The following is an 18,971-nucleotide window of genomic DNA, read 5'->3' as shown; positions in this document are numbered from 1 at the left end:
CCTGATTAGTGTTGAGCGGAATACGCCATATTCGGTTTCGCGATATATCACGAATATATAGACGAATATTCGTGAAATATTCGCTAAAATCGAATATTCGTGATATTTTATAAAAAAAAAATTGATTGCGAAATTTTGACAACTGTGGTAGGAGAACTCTGATTGGCTCTGATGCAAAAGAAGGGCGGAGAAAGTATTCGCGAATATTCGGAAATCGAATATTGGTGATATTTTATTGAAATTTCGCTAATGCGAATGCGAAATTGATTGCGAGATTTTGACAACTCTGATTGGCTCTGATGCAAAAGAAGGGCGGAGAAAGTATTCGCGAATATTCGGAAATCGAATATTCGCGATTGCGAATATTCGGCAACATAAAAGGATCGCCTCAGCTTAGCTACTCGGCCCAGGGTCTCTAATCATACCAGCAATGCTTTTAGACGTCGATAGGATGTGATCTGTTTTAAAAATAAATTTGAAAAAATACGAATATTCGGAATAGCGAATTTTGGCCGCGAAATTCGAGTTATTCGCGAATATTCGAATATGCCATATTCGTAACGAATATTCGAAATGCGAATATTCGTGAGCAACACTATTCCTGATGCAGGCAGTGCTCCTACTCCCAAGCCCACCCCTATGTATACAGGTACCCATACAGTAAATGGGCACCCCATCTAGCACATGCTCAGTGTGCCTGCTCATCCGCCCGCCCGCTCACTGCCTTCACCATTACTGCCAGTTGCAAGTATGCAAATTATTGTGTGGAGGGGGCAGCTAAGGAAATTAAAGGGGGACATGCTAACTACTAATATAAAGAGCCAGGGGCACAATGTAAGAGGGAGCACTGATCACTAATCTAAGACTAATCTAAGACTGGCCATACATCATAATTTTTTTTTTACATTCAACCAGTTGGACAGCAGCGGAAGCCATTGCTTTCAACCACAGCCAGTAACGAGGGAGCAGGGGGTGAGGCCAAGTCCTGCTGTGTGTGTCAATAGATGCAAGGCTCAGGGGTGAGCCTGCACAAGTGCACCCAAAACAAGCAACTTGGGGGGAGGAGCCAAGAGACTAGCGGGGGACCAGAGTAGAGGAGGATCGGGGCTTGCAAGAGCAGGTAAGTATGACATATTTGTTATTTTAAAGATTTTTTTTTAATTAAGAATCACTTTAAAAAAAAGTAATTAAAATCACTCACAAGATTAGTGCTCCACTGTGCATGTAGGTGTGTTAGCAAAGGTCATCTCAATTCGGGTTGTCGCTGCTATCATGGAACTAGGCAAGGCAAGTAAAATGGTGGTTAAAGACAAAGGCCCGGATTCACAAAGCACTTGCGCCGACGTATCTCCAGATACGCTGCGTAAGTGCAAATATGCACCGTCGTATCTGTGCGCCGGGCCCACAAAACTAAGATACGCCTAAAAACAGGCTTCATTCCACCGGCGTAACATGCCTACGCTGGCGTGGAGTGGGCGCATATTTACGCTGGAAGCATTTGGCGCTCCCATTGATTTTCTATTCAAATATGCAAATTAGGGAGATATGGCGATTCACGATTGTACATGCGCCCGACGCAGGCTACGCGATGAGCGCGTAAGTCGTACGTCCGGTGTAAAGTTAAGCCCCATAAAGGAGGTGTAACTCAGCAGCAGACATGCAAAGGTCTGCACCAGGGAACACAAGCCAACGTATTTTACGTTGTTTTGTTGGACGTAAATATGACGTAGGTTACGTTCACGCCATAGGCAGTGATCCGGCGTATCTTAGGCAGTTGTTCCGACGTATTTGTGAGCATGCGCACTGGGATGCGTCCACGGGACGGCGCATGCGCCATTCAAATTACGTATCTGTCTGGCGCTCGGCCCATCATTTGCATGGGGTCACGCCTCATTTGCATGACTCACGCCCACTTCCACCTATTCCGGCGTTAACGCCTAGGAAACCTAGCACAGTTTTGGGAGCAAGTGCTTTGTGAATTCCATGCTTGCCTCTCTGCACTGCGTCGGCGTAGCGTACAGGAGATACGCTATGGCGGCAGAAATGTGCGCCGATGTCTGTGAATCCGGGCCAATATGTCCATATCTATGCCCAGTTATTACATGGCAAGGTCTCTTTATAGGATGAGATTAAGAGTGCTGAAACTGAAAATTGCTTATATTCTGTATACTGTATGAGATGTCTCAAGTCTCAAGGCAAGGATTTAAGAAGGATTATTTCCAATATGATAATGTAACCTCATTAGGCAATTATGCTGCTATCCTTAAATATCCTTAAATATTCTCTATACCTACAGGTAAGCCTTATTATAGGCTTACCTGTAGGTAAAAGTTTAAAAAATGGCTTTACAATCACTTTAATTTTTTCATTTCAGTATGGATATTTCCATCTAGTGGTCATTCAGATTGTTGTATCCTTCTAACTTAGTACAGGACAGCAGCTATAGTATGTTACATCGCCATCTTGTGCCCATAAATGATATGACCTCTGCCAAGACCCATAAAATATACACGTATATAACTTTAGGATAGGGCACAAGTCTCCAAACTATTCTGTACAACAGCCACATTGTATATTTTACAAATATTTGCAGGCTGAAAAAATCCCCATAAGAGTATCTCCTACATCAGAGTCTCCCCTTACATCAGAGCCCCCCTTACATCAAAGAACCCATCAGAGTTCTTCCTTACATCAGGGTCCCCATCAGAGGAGTCATACTTGGATCTTGCAAAGAGACATTTCACTATACAGTTTATATATTTTTTCTGTTACAATAATTTTTATTAGTCATATAGCGGGAAAATAACAACAATGAGGCCATGCAGAATTTAGGCCTTCCTCAAGCAAACATATGCCACAATTGCGATCCATATGCCTGGGCCCAAAGTTATTTACGTTATCCATATGGAAGAGACCTTCGGAACGGTTTTCCCTTTCCTCCCTCTGTCCTCATTTTTTCAACGTGCTCTTTAACCCAGATATTCCCGATATCCTACGAGCGGATGCTACCTTGGACGCAGGCAGGGGTTTCCCAGCTATGGCACCTTTTGATATCAGTGACACGTAATGTCTTTTTCAGATCTCCAAGCGAAACACTAGATCCCTAAGACACTCCTGTACCCCTACTTGCAATTTAAAAACTACTTCTCTATAAAACCTTCCTCACTATCTCTGGAGGAACCCACTACTTTTGAACTCCTCTGTGCTAATGGTCCATATGAACCTCACATAATTTTGTCTATATATAAAATTCTACACAACGCCCTCCCTCTAACTGATTCCACCCACAAATATATGAAAAAATGGTCCCATATTTTACAGCAACCTATCTCTTTAGAGGATTGGGGGAAAATATGGAAATCCACGTCTAGAACCTCATGTTGTGTTGTGCAGAAAGAAACAACATTCAAAATTCTTCTTTTCAGGTATAGAACTCTTGACAACTTGCACGCTCGCATCTCAGAAGCCTCAAGTCTATGCTAGAGATGTCAAGAGTCCACAGGCACCCACTTTCATATTTTCTGGGATAGCCCCATCATTAGTTTGTTTTAGGGCCAGATTCAGGATCTTCTGCAAATTATTGAACACCCTCATACCTCTGAACCCTATGCATTACCTATTGGATCTTCCTTTATCAGGTATTCCTAAAGCTTCAGGGAGACCATACTTGACAACGGTCCTGATTTTGGGACCCTCATCCCGATTGGAGCTTTTCCCGATTAAAATCCTGGGATTTTGCTTTTGTCCCGGGAAAATCGGGAATGGCTACACAAAGATGGCTGCCGCAGTCGCCATGAGTATTGTTTCCCCTTGTGTTCGGAGGAGAGGAGAGGGGCGGTCAATCGGCTTCTCTCTTCAGTGTAAACATTGAAAATTCTCTTGTACATTGAAGCCTATTGGCTGCAGGGATTGGAGACCCCCTCCCCTCGCCACTGAACACAAGGAAGAGATAAGCCGCCGCCAACCCTCCGTCCCCAAGTGTCCAAAGAGCTGGGACACTGATTGAAGGACCGGGGCTCCGCTGGCTGAGGACACTGATGGTCCTGGCTCCCCCCCCAAAGCTCCGTTTGGAAGACCCCTTTGGACCCCCAGCTTGGCGTAGGTCGGCCCAACATCCTCCCGTACCACAGGTACAACCATCTTCTGGACACGGCTGCATCTCTGCTACACCTCCAGACTGAGGGCCAGATCCTCAAAAGGGATACGCCGGCGTATCTACTGATACGCCGTTGTATCCCTGTTTCTATCTTTGGAACTGATCCACAGAATCAGTTTCCAATAGATAGGCAGAAGATCCGACATGTGTAAGGGACTTACACTGCCGGATCTTAGGATGCAGTACCGCATCCGCCGCTGGGGGCATTTCGAGTCGAAATGCCGTGTCGGGTATGCAAATTAGCACTTACGGAGATCCACGAAGCTTTTCGGCTTCGTTTTTTCTCCGTAAGTATTAGTTTGCAAACGCAAAATTAGGGCTGCTTTTACAAAGTGTAAAGTTAGTACACCTTGTAAAAGTAGACCCTTCTTTCCCGCGACGCTGTTATTTTTATTTTTTTTTATTTTATTTTTCCCGCCGTATTTTTTTTTTCCCGACGCAACTTTTTTTACCCGGCGCGATTCACAAAACTCGGCGTAACGTAAAACCGCGCAATGCACGTCGGGAAAATGATGTCGTGAGCATGCGCAGTACGGCCGGCGCGGGAGCGCGCCTAATTTAAATGGACTCTCCCCATTTGAATAGGAACGCCTTGCGCCGGACGGATTTAAGTTACACAGTCGAAAATTTCTAGGTAAGTGCTTTGTGGATCGGGCACTTAGGTAGAAATTTTCCAGCAGTGTAACTTTAATGGGAATTTTTAAGTTATGGCGGCTGGCTGTGGATCTGGCCCTGAGTTTCCATCCTCCCCAGCATGGTCGCTGGTGCCCTTCCATGCTCTGTCATATATCAAAATATTTTAGAAGTAGTATACGAAGTGGTATCCCCCATCTAGAGGCGTTACATTCCACCCTGTTGGAGTATCTCCACCATACTGGACTCATCCATCCATTTGCCAACAAGGTGGAATATTAGCCTCTAGATGCGACATACCACTTTTTATACTACCTCTGAAATATTTTGATATATGACATGCTGACTCGAGTTCATGTTTAGATTGTATAATATTTTTTCTTGTTATTGCAATTTTAAATTATAAAAAATTTTGATAAATAATTTTATAATAAATAATATGTTTGATTGCCTTAAACATCCCACCAAATGAGGACATGCTTCAAAAACTGAGAAAATTTACAATTTTAAGAAAAAATAAATAAGGTATTTTTAAGATCGATGGCAGCAATATGTCTCAGTTAGGACTGGGCAACAAAAAGCTGGCAAAGTAAGTGGTACTAACAAATGGACGAAAAAAACTCTGGATGGCCGCACTCCAAAATGACTAAAACAAAGTTGGTCTTTATTTTCAAATGCACATGCATTCACCGCAAGCAACAGGTACAGTATAGGCCGACGCGTTTCACGCTGTACTTCAGCGCTTAGTCATGACTAAGCGCTGAAGTACAGTGTGAAACGCGTCGGCCTATACTGTACCTGTTGCTTGCGGTGAATGCATGTGCATTTGAAAATAAAGACCAACTTTGTTTTAGTCATTTTGGAGTGCGGCCATCCAGAGTTTTTTTCGTCCATTTGCTACAATCAGCATCGCCAGCACCCTGGTGGTTCAACAACCCTTAATGATATACGAGGCTCACCTGGAGCGGTGAAAGATTTGTCTAAGTGGTACTAACAAAGGAAGAACATTTTTCAAGTAATTTGGTTAACATGAAACAGGTGAGTAACACAATTGGGAATAAAAAGAGCATCTTAAGACTCGTACACACGATAGGTTAAACCTATGAAAACGGTCTGAAGGACAGTTGTCCTAGGTTAACCTATGAAGCTGACTAATGGTCCGTCGTGCGTACACACCATAGGTTAAATAACCGACGTAAAACACAACGACGTACTAAATAAAACGAAGTTCAATGCTTCCAAGCATGCGTTGACTTGATTCTGAGCATGCGCGGGTTTTTAACCAATGGTTTTGCATACTAACGATTGGTTTTGACCTATCAGTTACCATCCATAGGTTAAATTTTAAAGCAAGTTCTAATTTTTTTAACCTAAGGTGAAATAATCTATTGGCCTACCCACGATCGGTTTGAACTGATGAAAACGGTCCATCAGAGCGTCTTCATAGGTTTAACCTATCGTGTGTACGAGGCTTTGGAGAGTCAGCGTGTCTCAGAAGTAAAGATGAGCAGATGTTCACCAATCTGTAAAAAAATGGAAAAAAGAAATATTGTTGCGCAGACCCAACCTAAAGTGCAAAAAAGTATTTTTATCAGCCGCGTCTTAAGTGTGCCATACAGCACAAAACAAACATAATAGAAAAGGAAGTCACGCTAATTTGAAGTGATATAGTGAACCACCAGTGACTAACAAACAATAAATTAGAAACAGTTCAATATATGGTGGTAAAAGCCACCAGTAGTGTGAGTATAAATTGTGAATGACTACTGGATATCATAAATGTCTCTGCAGTTGATATACACAAAATGACAATCTAAGCAAGCCAAGAGGTTTTAAAGCAGTCCACAGGTGTAGTGATGAAAGGAATCTCAGGTAACAGTGATGGCAACCACGCTGTGTTCAGAACAAACAGGAGACCTCCACCACAGATAATACTGACTCTTACCAGAATTCAGTAAATATACAGCATAAAAATCAGATCCAGCAGCAGCCCAAATGGTTATCTTCAACAAGCGATATCCCAATAGGGGAACTCTCCATTCATTAGTGATCACCATTTAAATCCAAGCTCCATAGATATGTAAGGAAAACACCAAGAGGGGAATATAGCGTAATACTGCGCTGATTTATTTAAAACATAGAACAGCCGAATGCTTACTTACATTCCGAAGATTAAAATAGGCATCAAGCGGGCATAAAAGTTGAAACAGCAGAGCAAAAAAACACAGCCGGCCGGACTGTGTGTTGGCGTACGTCCGGAGTATCCGGATCCTTACACTAGCAAACGCGGTAACGTCAGGGCGTCTCCTCCCGACGTTTCGTCACGATAGGGACGTGTTCACGGGGTAAGGAGACGCCCCAACTCACCGCACATATAACAAACAAAGGGGCGGAGCCAACCCGGGGGCAGATCCAATCACGATCGCTCATCCTCCATTTTGACTCCTGGAAACATGCAACGCCTGCTAATGCAAACCGCTGCCACAGTAAGGGAAAAAGTTTATACGTTCTCCCCTGGCACAAAAATAAGTTTTTTTTAAAACCTCTACTAAGACACACAGTCTTGAAAGCCGGAAGATCAAGGGAAATAAGGCAAATATAAAAAAGTATAATCCTCATAAAAATATAGCCAAAATACAATGCTACCAGCGCATTGATCCCTGTCTTAACCGGTCCTCCAAAATTTAAAAACAAACAAAAACATATGGAAAACGTAATCACCGGAGTCCGCCCCAGGTTGTCTACACCCCCATGTACATAAAATGATATATATAATCAATACAGTAAGCAGTCCTAGCTAGGTTAAAGGACAGACTATACAGCAATAACACATATAAATTAAACATCTATATTTACACTGAATGTATACAGTAAAAATAAAATATATCACATTAGTCAATGGAATAATCCATGATCTAAAGTGCCCCATCAGTACAAACTCTCTAAACTTTCTCTTTTAAGGAAAGAGGCTAATAGATAAAAAAATGCTGCATCTAAAAATTGTTGAACAACTTCAGAATAATGTTCCTCAATGTAAAAATGTTAATTAACATATCATCATCTACTGTATAGTTATCAACAGAAATCTCTGTGTGCAAGGGACAAGGCAAAAACATAATATTGGATGTCCGTGGTCGTCGGGTCCTCAGATGTCACTGCATTAAAAGCAGGCATGATTCTGCGATGGACAGCACTGGATAACATGACAATGTAAATATAGTTTAACTTTTAAAGGTAAGATTAGAATTTAGTTTAGCAACAAGCTGAATGTTTAACATTGGGCTGCTGTCACTGAAAAATGGAGTGCCCAATAAATTCATAAAACATGTATCAATCTGCAGGACTTTTCATTACAAAGAAATATAACTTGTGTCCAGTACCTTACGGATTTCATTTATCTGAGATACTTATTATGCGGACTAAACTTTATATGGATTAAAAGGTTCCAGCGGGTCTTTGTGTGGAGTGTACTGTATGTACACATATAGAAAAGTTTTTTTATTAAAGTAAAGCTCAATAGAGAGAAAAACAGGGGCCACCAATGCTGACCTCATTCTGGATATGCTAGTTGTCTGGCTGTTTCTGCCATCCAAATATCTGCAATACTAACCAGCAACAAATGTATGGATAAGGAAAGCCAAGGTGAAAACCAATTAAAGTCTCACAACCTTTAATCTCTTTATTAACCTATATCCCCACATGCTATTATGTGTGAATTATTATTGTGACACAACATTTTTTTTTTATTATTTATAAAATGAAAAAAAGTTTCAATCTTGTTGGTTAAAAAATGGTTTAAACACAACATGATATGTTTATATACCTTTCCTATATTTTCTTCCTTATTTTTATGTTTTTAGACTTGTATGACAGAACATTTATAAAGATGTGTTATGTTTTTTCAGTTGGCAATAATATGTTGTAAAAGTTCCTTGAAAATCCACGATAAACCTGGCTCCTCCGTACACAGGAGAGTCCTGTATCAGGAAGGAGGAGTTTCCTGTGGGACAGGTAGAAGAATCTCACCAGCTATCTGATGTTACCTTCTTACCTGTATAGAAAGGAAACTGAAAGTGATATAGAAGTTCCCAGAGCAGCTATCGCCTCTCTCATGTCACTTGAGTTCTGAACGAAAGAGAACTTCACAACATCATGAAAATGAGGAAATTTTTCCCCAGAAAACAGGAATATAAAAGAAGAATCATGGATACAAGACTTCAGATCAACCAGAGACTAGCACTGTGGAGTGACAGTGTAACGGAACAAATATCTGGAACCAGAAAGACATTGTCAGATCCAAGCCAGCAGAACAGAAATGGATATCAGGCTGGTGGTGTTGAGCATTTTACTGGTTGCAGTAAGTGGGCGCTTGCACAGGAGACTCTGCCCGAAATCCCGCTATTTATCAGTGACGTCTTCTGACATAACAACACTAAAGGAGCTGCAACACGATCATGAGAAGAACATGTCTACCAACGCAATGAGATGCTACAGAAGAATGCTGAGACACAAACCATCTGTATGTGACCTTACGCAGAGGGATCGTCTCATCCTGACCCTGGAGCGGGTGACACTAACAGTTGAGGTTCTAACGAATATTTCTGTGTCTGCTCAGGATGAAACTGTAAAACAGGCACTTATGGTTTTCCTCAAACTGAAAGATGATCTGATGGTCTGTAGAGGATCTCCAGAATACAATGAGCCCACCTCACCCGAGCTGAAGCTGTGGCTACATCACCTCCAACATTTTAAGGAGGCAGCATCTCCAGATTGTGTCCAGGAGGCTGTAATACTTAGTCTTATCCCTCTGAGAGTGGAAGATGTGACATGTTGGGCTCTCAACCACTAACTTACACTTCTACATCAAATAAACTCCCAACTGTAAGCATAAATAAGTCTCTTATGCTTTATTTGAACATATCAGAAGCAGGAAGACCATCGGGATGAAGGATAAGAAGTAAAGGATGGACTTTTTCAACATAGACATATTCTTCTATACCTTACTACTGAAGGACATACAGTACTACTTTAAAAAAAAAAAGTATCTACTCATCTTTAATCTACTAAAACCTGTAGGAAATTCATCCATAAAGTACAAAAGGGATTTCGTAACCACAAACGTATATATCATAAATGGACCTAATTGTTTATCCCAGCAGACAAGATTCCTCATCAACCCACAAGTGACTGACCTACTCTCTACACAGCAAAAATTCTGATGAGAGTAGTAGTAGTGAAAATGTTTTTTTTGTGCTCATAATTATTTTTTAACCTATAAGTATTTAATATTATTTATTTAATATTATTTTATCTTATCATATCTGTTTATATTCATGTTTAAACCTGTAAGTTATTTATTTATTATTTACATTACATACATTATTAAGAATATGTATTTCATGAATTTCTAGCTCCCTGGAGGATGCAATATATCTGTAATCGATTTATGTTAAAAAATATATATATTAATAAATGTATACACTGTGTGTGTGTATATATATATATATATATATATATATATATATATATATATATATATATATATATATATATATATATATATATTTTTTTTTTATTTTTTTTTTATTTATATTTGTGAAAAGGGATTTAATTTTGATCCATATGTATTTAATATTATTTATAAGTTATTCAAATATTTATTTCATGCGTTTCTAGCTACATATAGATGTATATACACACTATTGCAATTAATAAATAAAAAGTAGCAAAGTATTACACAGACAGTTGTGTTTAATCTTTTTTTCAGAAGTTTGTGTTTTTGTGTAACCTTCTGTACACTAATTGTGTAAGTGTTGGCTCTGTAGAGAGAAAGAAAAGAAAATGACTTCTAATTAGTTGATGTATGACACAGTTCACAATGTAACAGAACAAACCAATAAATTCCAGATAATCGCAAGAGGAATGCTTTGTATTTTGGAAATCAAAGTATGGATAGACCCTTCTATCTTTATATACCTACCCACCAAAGTAGGCAAGAAGAGGGTAATGTCAATATGAAAACCAGATTACCAATGGTATCCTGAAATCGTAAAAATCACACATATCTGAAAAAAATCAACATTTACAAAAACTGCTTCCCAGGCATAATACACAGGCAACATTGCATATGAACAAAGGGGAGAAAAACAACATTGCCTGCTACCAAATGCCAACTACTACTGTACTATTAAAGCTGTGCCAGTGGGTGAACATACATGGGCTACAAGGAAAAGTTTGGATATTACAGGTGAAACTCAAAAAATTTGAATATTGTGCAAAATTTCAGTTATTTCACAAATGCAACTTAAAAGGTGAAACTAATATATGAGATAGACTCATTACATGCAAAGCATGATAGTTCAAGCCATGATTTGTCATAACTGTGATGATTATGGCTTACAGCTCATGAAAACCCCAAATCCACAATCTCGGAAAATTTGAATATTGTGAAAAGGTGCAATATTCTAGGCTCAAAGTGTCCCACTCTAATCAGCTAATTAAGCCATAACACCTGCAAAGGCTTCCTGAGCCTTTAAATGGTCTCTCAGTCTGGTTCAGTAGGAATCACAATCATGGGAAAAACTGCTGACCTGACAGTTGTCCAGAAAACCATCATTGACACCCTCCATAAGGAGGGAAAGCCTCAAAAGGTAATTGCAAAATAAGTTGGATGTTCCCAAAGTGCTGTATCAAAGCACCTTAATAGAAAGTTATGTGGAAGGGAAAAGTGTGGAAGAAAAAGGTGCACAAGCAGCAGAGATGACCGCAGCCTAGAGAGGATTGTCAGGAAAAGGCCATTCAAAAGTGATGGGGACTTTCACAAGGAGTGGACTGAGGCTGGAGTCAGTGCATCAAGAGCCACAACACACAGACGGATCCTGGACTTGGTCTTCAAATGTTGTATTCCTCTTGTCAAGCCACTCCTGAACAACAAACAACGTCAGAAGCGTTAAAGAAAAACAGGCCTGGTCTGTTGTTCAGTGGTCCAAAGTCCTCTTTTCTGATGAGAGCAAATTTGGAAACCAAGGACCTGGAGTATGGAGGAAGAATGGAGAGGCACACACTGCAAGATGCTTGAAGTCCAGTGTGAAGTTTCCAGTCTGTGTTGGTTTGGGGAGCTATGTCATCTTCTGGTGTTGGTCCACTGTGCTTCATTAAGTCCAGGGTCACCTCAGCCGTCTACCAGGAGATTTTTGAGCACTTCGTGCTTCCTTCCAGAGACGAGCTCTATGGGGATGCTGACTTAATTTTCCAGCAGGACTGGGCACCTGCCCACACTGCCAAAAGCACCAAAACATGGATCAATGACTGTGGAATTACTGTGCTTGATTGGCCAGCAAACTCGCCTGACCTGAACCCCTATGGAGCATTGCCAAGAGAAAGATAAGAGACACCAGACCCAACAATGCAGAAGAGCTGAAGGCCGCTATTGAAGCATCCTGATCTTCCATAACACCTCAGCAGTGCCACAGGCTGATATCTTCAATGCCACGCCGCATTGAGGCAGTAATTGCTGCAAAAGGGGCCCAACCAAGTACTAAGTACATATGCATGCTTATACTTTCCAGAGGTCCGATATTGTTCTATGTACAATCCTTGTTTTATTGATTGCATGTAATATTCTAATTTTCTGAGATTGTGGATTTGGGGTTTTCATGAGCTGTAAGCCATAATCATCACAATTATGACAAATCACAGATTGAACTATATTGATTTGCATGTAATGAGTATATCTCATATATTAGTTTCACCTAAGTTGCATTAGTGAAATAAATGAACTTTTGCATGATATTCAAATTTTTCGAGTTTCACCTGTAAGTCCCTTGGTTTAGAAATAGAATGATTAAAGCTGGATACACACTATTCAACATTTGGATTTACCAAAACCATGTAGCGCAAGGCCCTGCCTAAATTGCATATAAATTGAAAATGTTTAGGTTTGACCTCATATCATATGGTTTTGGTAAATCTAAAGGAAAAAATCTGAAGAAAATTGTTTAGTGAGTATCCAGATTAAGATAGAGAAAATATTTACAGTGTACTCTGAATGTAGCTAATACAATTTACAGGAAGAATGGCAGCGAGTTATTTTTGGGGTGAAAGTATTTTTGGGGTGAAAGTAAAAACGAATGATTGTCTGGCAAAAAATATATTTGAGACCATCTTTTCCACTGAGTATTAAACTGCTATTAAACAAATTATTAGGCATAATTTGTACATTTTACATGGGGATAGTAAGCTGCATAACATTTTATAAGTAGGTTGTCGCTTTTCTTCTAAGAGAACACTCACCTTGGGATTGCTTCTTTCACCCAGACTTTGTGATATCAAAATTAAGTCTGATACTTGGATTAAGGTGAATAGGTCTTTCAAAAGTGGGCTCAATACATGTTGCTACTGTAAAGTTCATACAAAAATCAGAATGGTACAATCTGTATTGGCTAATGATTGGCTGTATCCATCAGTGCTTAAGTTGTAACTCCAAGAACATGGTTTAAATTATTTCCTGTTCAGAGTGCAGATTACAATATGTGGATTGCACTGGAAGGCTGCTGAAGCGAATAGGTGAACAACATGGTGTAGGACAGTGCCCTACAATGTCTAGAAAATATTTTTTTATCTTTCCATTTTATTGAGCATACTGATGGCTCTGTACATTGGGGATATTTATGCCATTGTTTACTTTGGTGTGAAGTATTTTGGATCTTTAGGCTTGAGACTGGATTGCCTCTAGGTATTAACTTTAGGTGGCACATTGACCTTCACAACTAATGTAGCTACTTTTCTTTTTCATTTCTTACATTTTTCCTTCATATGCAATGTTGCATCTATATTGTTTTTAGATTGTTGTGATTTCTAGAGCCTATTGGTAATCCAGTTCATGTATTACAATTACCTCTGTCTTGCCTACCTTGGTGGGTGGGTATATAAGATTAGGGGATCCAACCATATCTTGCTACAACTAAGGTGAAGATCAGCAGAAATGAGTTACCATTAGGGATGAGCTTCTAGTTCGAGTCCAACTCTTGGGGGACATGTATCAATGCAAAATAAAGTTTTAAAAACAGCCGTTTTTTTGGGAGCAGTGATTTTAATAATGCTTAAAGTGAAACAATAAAAGTGAAATATTCCTTTAAGTTTCGTACCTGAGGGTGTGTAAAGTATGCCTGTAAAGCAGCGCTTGTTTCCCGTGCTTAGAACTGTCCCTGCACAAAGTGTAATTTCTGAAGGAAAAAAGGTAATTTAAAACCACTCGCGGCTATAATGAATTGTCAGCTCCCGGCAATACAGAGAAAAGGCATTGAAAGTCATTGAGAAAAAAATGCGTGGGGGTCCCCCCAAATTCAATTACCAGGTCTGGTATGGATATTAACGGGAACTCTACCCCAAATGTAAAAAAAAAATTACATGGGGTTCCCCCCAAATATCCATACCTGACCCCTCAGGTCACTGGGAAAGCCTCAGAGAGGGACGGGGTCACCCATCACCTACATAAGAGCTGTCACTGTGCTCCTGCCGCATCATTCCCGGGGTATCTCCAGTGGAGACAGGTGATGCGCTGCGCTGCGGACATCTCATCGCTGGATCCTGGACCTGGATGAAGATGAGATCTTCTCATCGCTGGACCCCAGAGAGGAGATCACCCATCGCAGGATTCCGACAATGTTAGAGCGGAAACCGAGAGTGGATTACCACCGCTGGAATCTTTTTTTTATTTTTAATAAAGGACTTTCCCAACGGTGTCTGTGGTTTTTTTTTACAATTTTTTACACTTTTTTTGTGAAATGGTAGGGGTACAATTCACATAGGGGGGGGCGGGATCTTGGCGCTCTCTCGTCCCGTCCCCCGTCCCCCGTTTTTCCTGCGGCCTGCCAGGTTGCGTGCTCGGATAAAGGGTCTGGTATGTATTTTTGGGGGGAACTCCACGCCATTTTTTTTTTAAATTTGGGGTGGAGTTCCCCTTAAAATCCATACGAGACCTGAAGGGTCTGGAATGGATATTTGGGGGGAACCCCACGTAATTTTTTTTTAAATTTGACGCATTTATTTTATTTTTTTATCAATGACTTTTCTCTGTATTGCCGAGAGCCGACAATTCATTATAGCCGCAAGTGGTTTTGAATTACTTTTTTTCCTTCAGAAATTACACTTTGTGCAGGGACAGTTCTAAGCACAGGAAACAAGCGTTACTTCACAGGCATTCTATACACCCCCTTTTATTGTTTCACTTTAAGCATTATTAACATCACTGCTCCCGAAAAAACGTTAGTTTTTAAAACTTTTTTACATTGATATATATCCCCTGGGGCATGACCTGGGTCCCCAAACACTTTTTAGGACAATAAATTGCATATTAGCATTTAAAATTAGCACTTTAGATTTCAAAAAATTTCGAATCCCATAGACTTTAACGGGGTTCTAAAGTTCACACAAACTTTTGGTCTGTTTGCAGGTTCTGGTGTGAACCGAACGGGGGGGGGGGGTGTTCGGCTCAACCCTATTTACCATCTGTATGGGATTTATCCTGTACTGGCAATGAAAAAATAAACTTGCATCATGGAAACATCAAAAGTGCTGCCATTTGACCTGATTGGGAGCTGATCATATGACCTGAACTGTATATAAACAAGATACAATTAAATCATACATAGCTTTGGGTTTACACAGAGAAACTTTACAGATCCATGTATTGCATATAAGTAAATTTTTAAAGCAATTATAGTGGGGATAACAAGTATTTGATACACTGCCGATTGCAGGTTTTCCTACTTACAAAGCATGTAGAGGTCTGTAATTTTTATCATAGGTTTTCTTCAACTGTGAGAGCCGGAATCTAAAACAAAAATCCAGAAAATCACAAGTAGGAAAACCTGCAAAATTGACAGTGTATCAAATACTTGTTCTGGGAGTAAATTACCAATATAAATGGAAAGACTAATGTTCAGTTGATCAGTTGATCTTCTAGGTAAAGTGAGTACAAACTACCAGCTGTCAGTGTAAAAATGATTATAAAATTGAGGTAGTGTACAATATATGCAGATAATTATGACTGGACCCCCCCTTCCCCAATTCCGAGCAGCTACATAGAAAATATATACTCCAAAAAAGTTGGAACGCTGTGTAAAATCTACATAAAAACTATTTGCAAATCTCCTAAACACATATTTTACTCCAAATAAAAAATAGAAAACATATCTATTGTATTAGACTGAGAAAATGTACCATTTCAAGAAAAAAAATAAGTCATTTTAAGATTGATGGCAGCAATACGTCTCAGTCAAGAAAGGGCAACAGAAAACTGGCAAAGTAAGTGGTACAAACAAAGGAAGAGCTGGAAGAACATTTTAGTAAAGTAAATAGGTTAACTGGAAACAGGTCAGTAACATGATTGGTTGTAAAAAGAGTATCTTAGAGAGTCAGAGTGTCTCAGAAGAAAAGATGGGCAGATGTTCACCAATCTGTGAAAAGCTGCATCTAAAAATTGTCAAACAACTTCAGAATAATGTTCTGAAATTGCAATTAAGGCGGAGCTCCAGCCTCAAAAAAGTTTTTTTAAGTCAGCAGCTACAAATACTATAGCTGCTGAATTTTAATAAAGACACTTACCTGTCCAGGGAGCCACAATGTCCAAAGCCAATTCGTCCAACGACTCGGGTGCAAGCGCCACCATTGCAACTAAGGGAAATCGGCAGTGGAGCCTTCAGGCTTCACAGCAATTTTTTTACTGTGCATGCGCAAGTCGTATGGCACTTTCTGAATGGCCCATCATCCTCTGGAACACACACAGGTCCCAGAAGGCAGCGGGTGGGGGGGAGGAGTAGGGCTTGAGACAGAAGAGAAAATAACGTAGGTTGGGACAGAAGTACACGTCTGTACTTCAAAAAAGGTAAGAAAAAATATATATATTTAAAATGAGGGGAGGAGGGGTGGTCTTTTAGTTTAAGACCTAGTTGTATAGTTGGGTGAAACACCGTTTTAATATATCATCATCTACTGTATATATTATTATGTAAAGATTCAGAGTATCTGATAATCTGAGTATTTGAATTGTGCAAGGAACAAGGCACAAACGCAGTATTGGATGTCTGTGACCGTCGGGTCCTCAGATGGCACTGCATTAAAAGCAGGCATGATTCTGTGATGGACAGCACAGAATAACATGACAATGTAAATATAGTTTAACTTCTGAAGATAAGATTAGGATTAGTATTTAGTGTAGCAACAAGCTGGTAAACTCTGAATGTATAAACTGGTTTTCAGCGTTAAAAATCCTGTCCAAGAAAAAAAACACATTGGGCTGCTGTCACTGATAATAGAGTGCCCAATAAATATATAAAACATGTATCAATCTGCAGGACTTTTCATTACAAAGAAACACAACTTTTGTCCAGTTCCTTACAAATGTTAATTTAGCTCAGATACTTTTTAGATGGACTAAATTTCATATGGACTAAAAAGGTCCTGCTGGTCTTTGTGTGGAGTGTACTGTATGTACACGTATAGGAAAGGTATTTTATTAAAGAAAAGCTTATAAGAGAGAAATACAGGGGCCACCAATGCTGACCTCCTTCTGGATATGCTAGTTGGCTGTTTCTGCCATCCATACTTCCTGCTATACTAACCAGCAACAATTGTATGGATAAAGAAAGCAAAAGAGAAAGACAATTAAAGTCTCACAACCTTTAATCTCTTTATATATCTCTATCCCCACATGCTATTATTTGTGACTTATTATTGTGACACAATATATTTTTTTTTTAAATATAAAAATAAAACAAAAGTTTCAATGTTGTTGGTTAAAAATTGGTTTAAACACAATCCCTAAACTGGTATTGTATATGTTATGTTTATACACCTCATCTATATTTTCTTCCTTATTTTCATGTTTTTAGACTTGTATGACAGAACATTTATAAAGATGTGTAATGTTTTTTTCTGTTGGCAATAATATGTTGTAAAAGTTCCTTGAAAATCCATGATAAACCTGGCTCCTCCGTACACAGGAGAGTCCTGTATCAGGAAGGAGGAGTTTCCTGTGGGACAGGTAGAAGAATCTCACCAGCTATCTGATGTTACCTTCTTACCTGTATAGAAAGGAAACTGAAAGTGATATAGAAGTTCCCAGAGCAGCTATCGCCTCTCTCATGTCACTCGAGTTCTGAACGAAAGAGAACTTCACAACATCATGAAAATGAGGACATTTTTCCCCAGAAAACAGGAATATAAAAGAAGAATCATGGATACAAGACTTAAAATCAACCAGAGACTAGCACTGTGGAGTGACAGTGTAACAGAACAAATATCTGGAACCAGAAAGACATTGTCAGATCCAAACCAGCAGAACAGAAATGGATATCAGGCTGGTGGTGTTGAGCATTTTACTGGTTGCAGTAAGTGGGCGCTTGCACAGGAGACTCTGCCCGAAATCCCGCTATTTATCAGTGACGTCCTCTGACATAACAACACTAAAGGAACTGCAACACGATCATGAGAAGAACATGTCTACCAACGCAATGAGATGCTACAGAAGAATGCTGAGACACAAACCATCTGTATGTGACCTTACGCAGAGGGATCGTCTCATCCTGACTTTGGAGCGGGTGTCACTAACAGTTGAGGTTCTAACGAATATTTCTGTGTCTGCTCAGAATGAATCTGTAAAACAGACACTTATGGTTTTCCTCAAACTGAAAGATGATCTGATGGTTTGTAGAGGATCTCCAGAATACAATGAGCCCACCTCACCCGAGCTGAAGCTGTGGCTACATCACCTCCAGCATTTTAAGGAGGCAGCATCTCCAGATTGTGTCCAGGAGGCTGTAATACTTAGTCTTATCCCTCTGAGAGTGGAAGATGTGACATGTTGGGCTCTCAACCACTAAACTCCCTACTGTAAGCACAGATACGTTTCTAATGCTTTATCTGAACATGTTAGAACCAGGAAGAGCATCGGGATTAAGAATAAGACGTAAAGGATGGACTTTTTCAACATAGACATATTTTTCTATACCTTACTACTGAAGGACATACAGTACTACTTAAAAAAAAAAAGTATCTACTAATCTTTAATCTACTAAAACCTATAGCAAATGCTTCCATGAAGTACATTCCTGAAATTTGCAACTACAGGATTTATCCTCTATCAACCTATCGTACAAGGGATTTCGTAACCTCAGACTTA

At 39.7% G+C, this 18,971-nt stretch overlaps 2 protein-coding genes across 2 annotated transcripts; both read left to right on the top strand.

The window, feature by feature from the left end:
- The first annotated feature begins 8,818 nt into the window (after positions 1-8,818).
- LOC120925028 (interferon lambda-3-like) lies at positions 8,819-9,705 on the top strand. Its single transcript, XM_040335930.1, has one exon. The coding sequence runs from the start codon at positions 9,105-9,107 to the stop codon at positions 9,636-9,638; it is 534 nt and encodes a 177-aa protein (XP_040191864.1). The 5' UTR covers positions 8,819-9,104; the 3' UTR covers positions 9,639-9,705.
- Positions 9,706-18,038: 8,333 nt separating this feature from the next.
- On the top strand, positions 18,039-18,971 carry LOC120925027 (interferon lambda-3-like). The gene has a single exon (XM_040335929.1). The coding sequence runs from the start codon at positions 18,139-18,141 to the stop codon at positions 18,670-18,672; it is 534 nt and encodes a 177-aa protein (XP_040191863.1). The 5' UTR covers positions 18,039-18,138; the 3' UTR covers positions 18,673-18,971.

This window comes from Rana temporaria, chromosome 1, assembly GCF_905171775.1.
Source record: "Rana temporaria chromosome 1, aRanTem1.1, whole genome shotgun sequence".
Lineage (NCBI taxonomy): Eukaryota > Metazoa > Chordata > Amphibia > Anura > Ranidae > Rana > Rana temporaria.
The sequence above is the reverse complement of the archived record's forward strand: the minus strand, read 5'-3'. Positions and strand labels throughout refer to the sequence as shown.

Bases quoted from the DNA above. Each gene is read 5' to 3' on its own strand.
- LOC120925028 (XM_040335930.1), top strand. From the start codon at position 9,105: ATGGATATCAGGCTGGTGGTGTTGAGCATTTTACTGGTTGCAGTAAGT.
- LOC120925027 (XM_040335929.1), top strand. From the start codon at position 18,139: ATGGATATCAGGCTGGTGGTGTTGAGCATTTTACTGGTTGCAGTAAGT.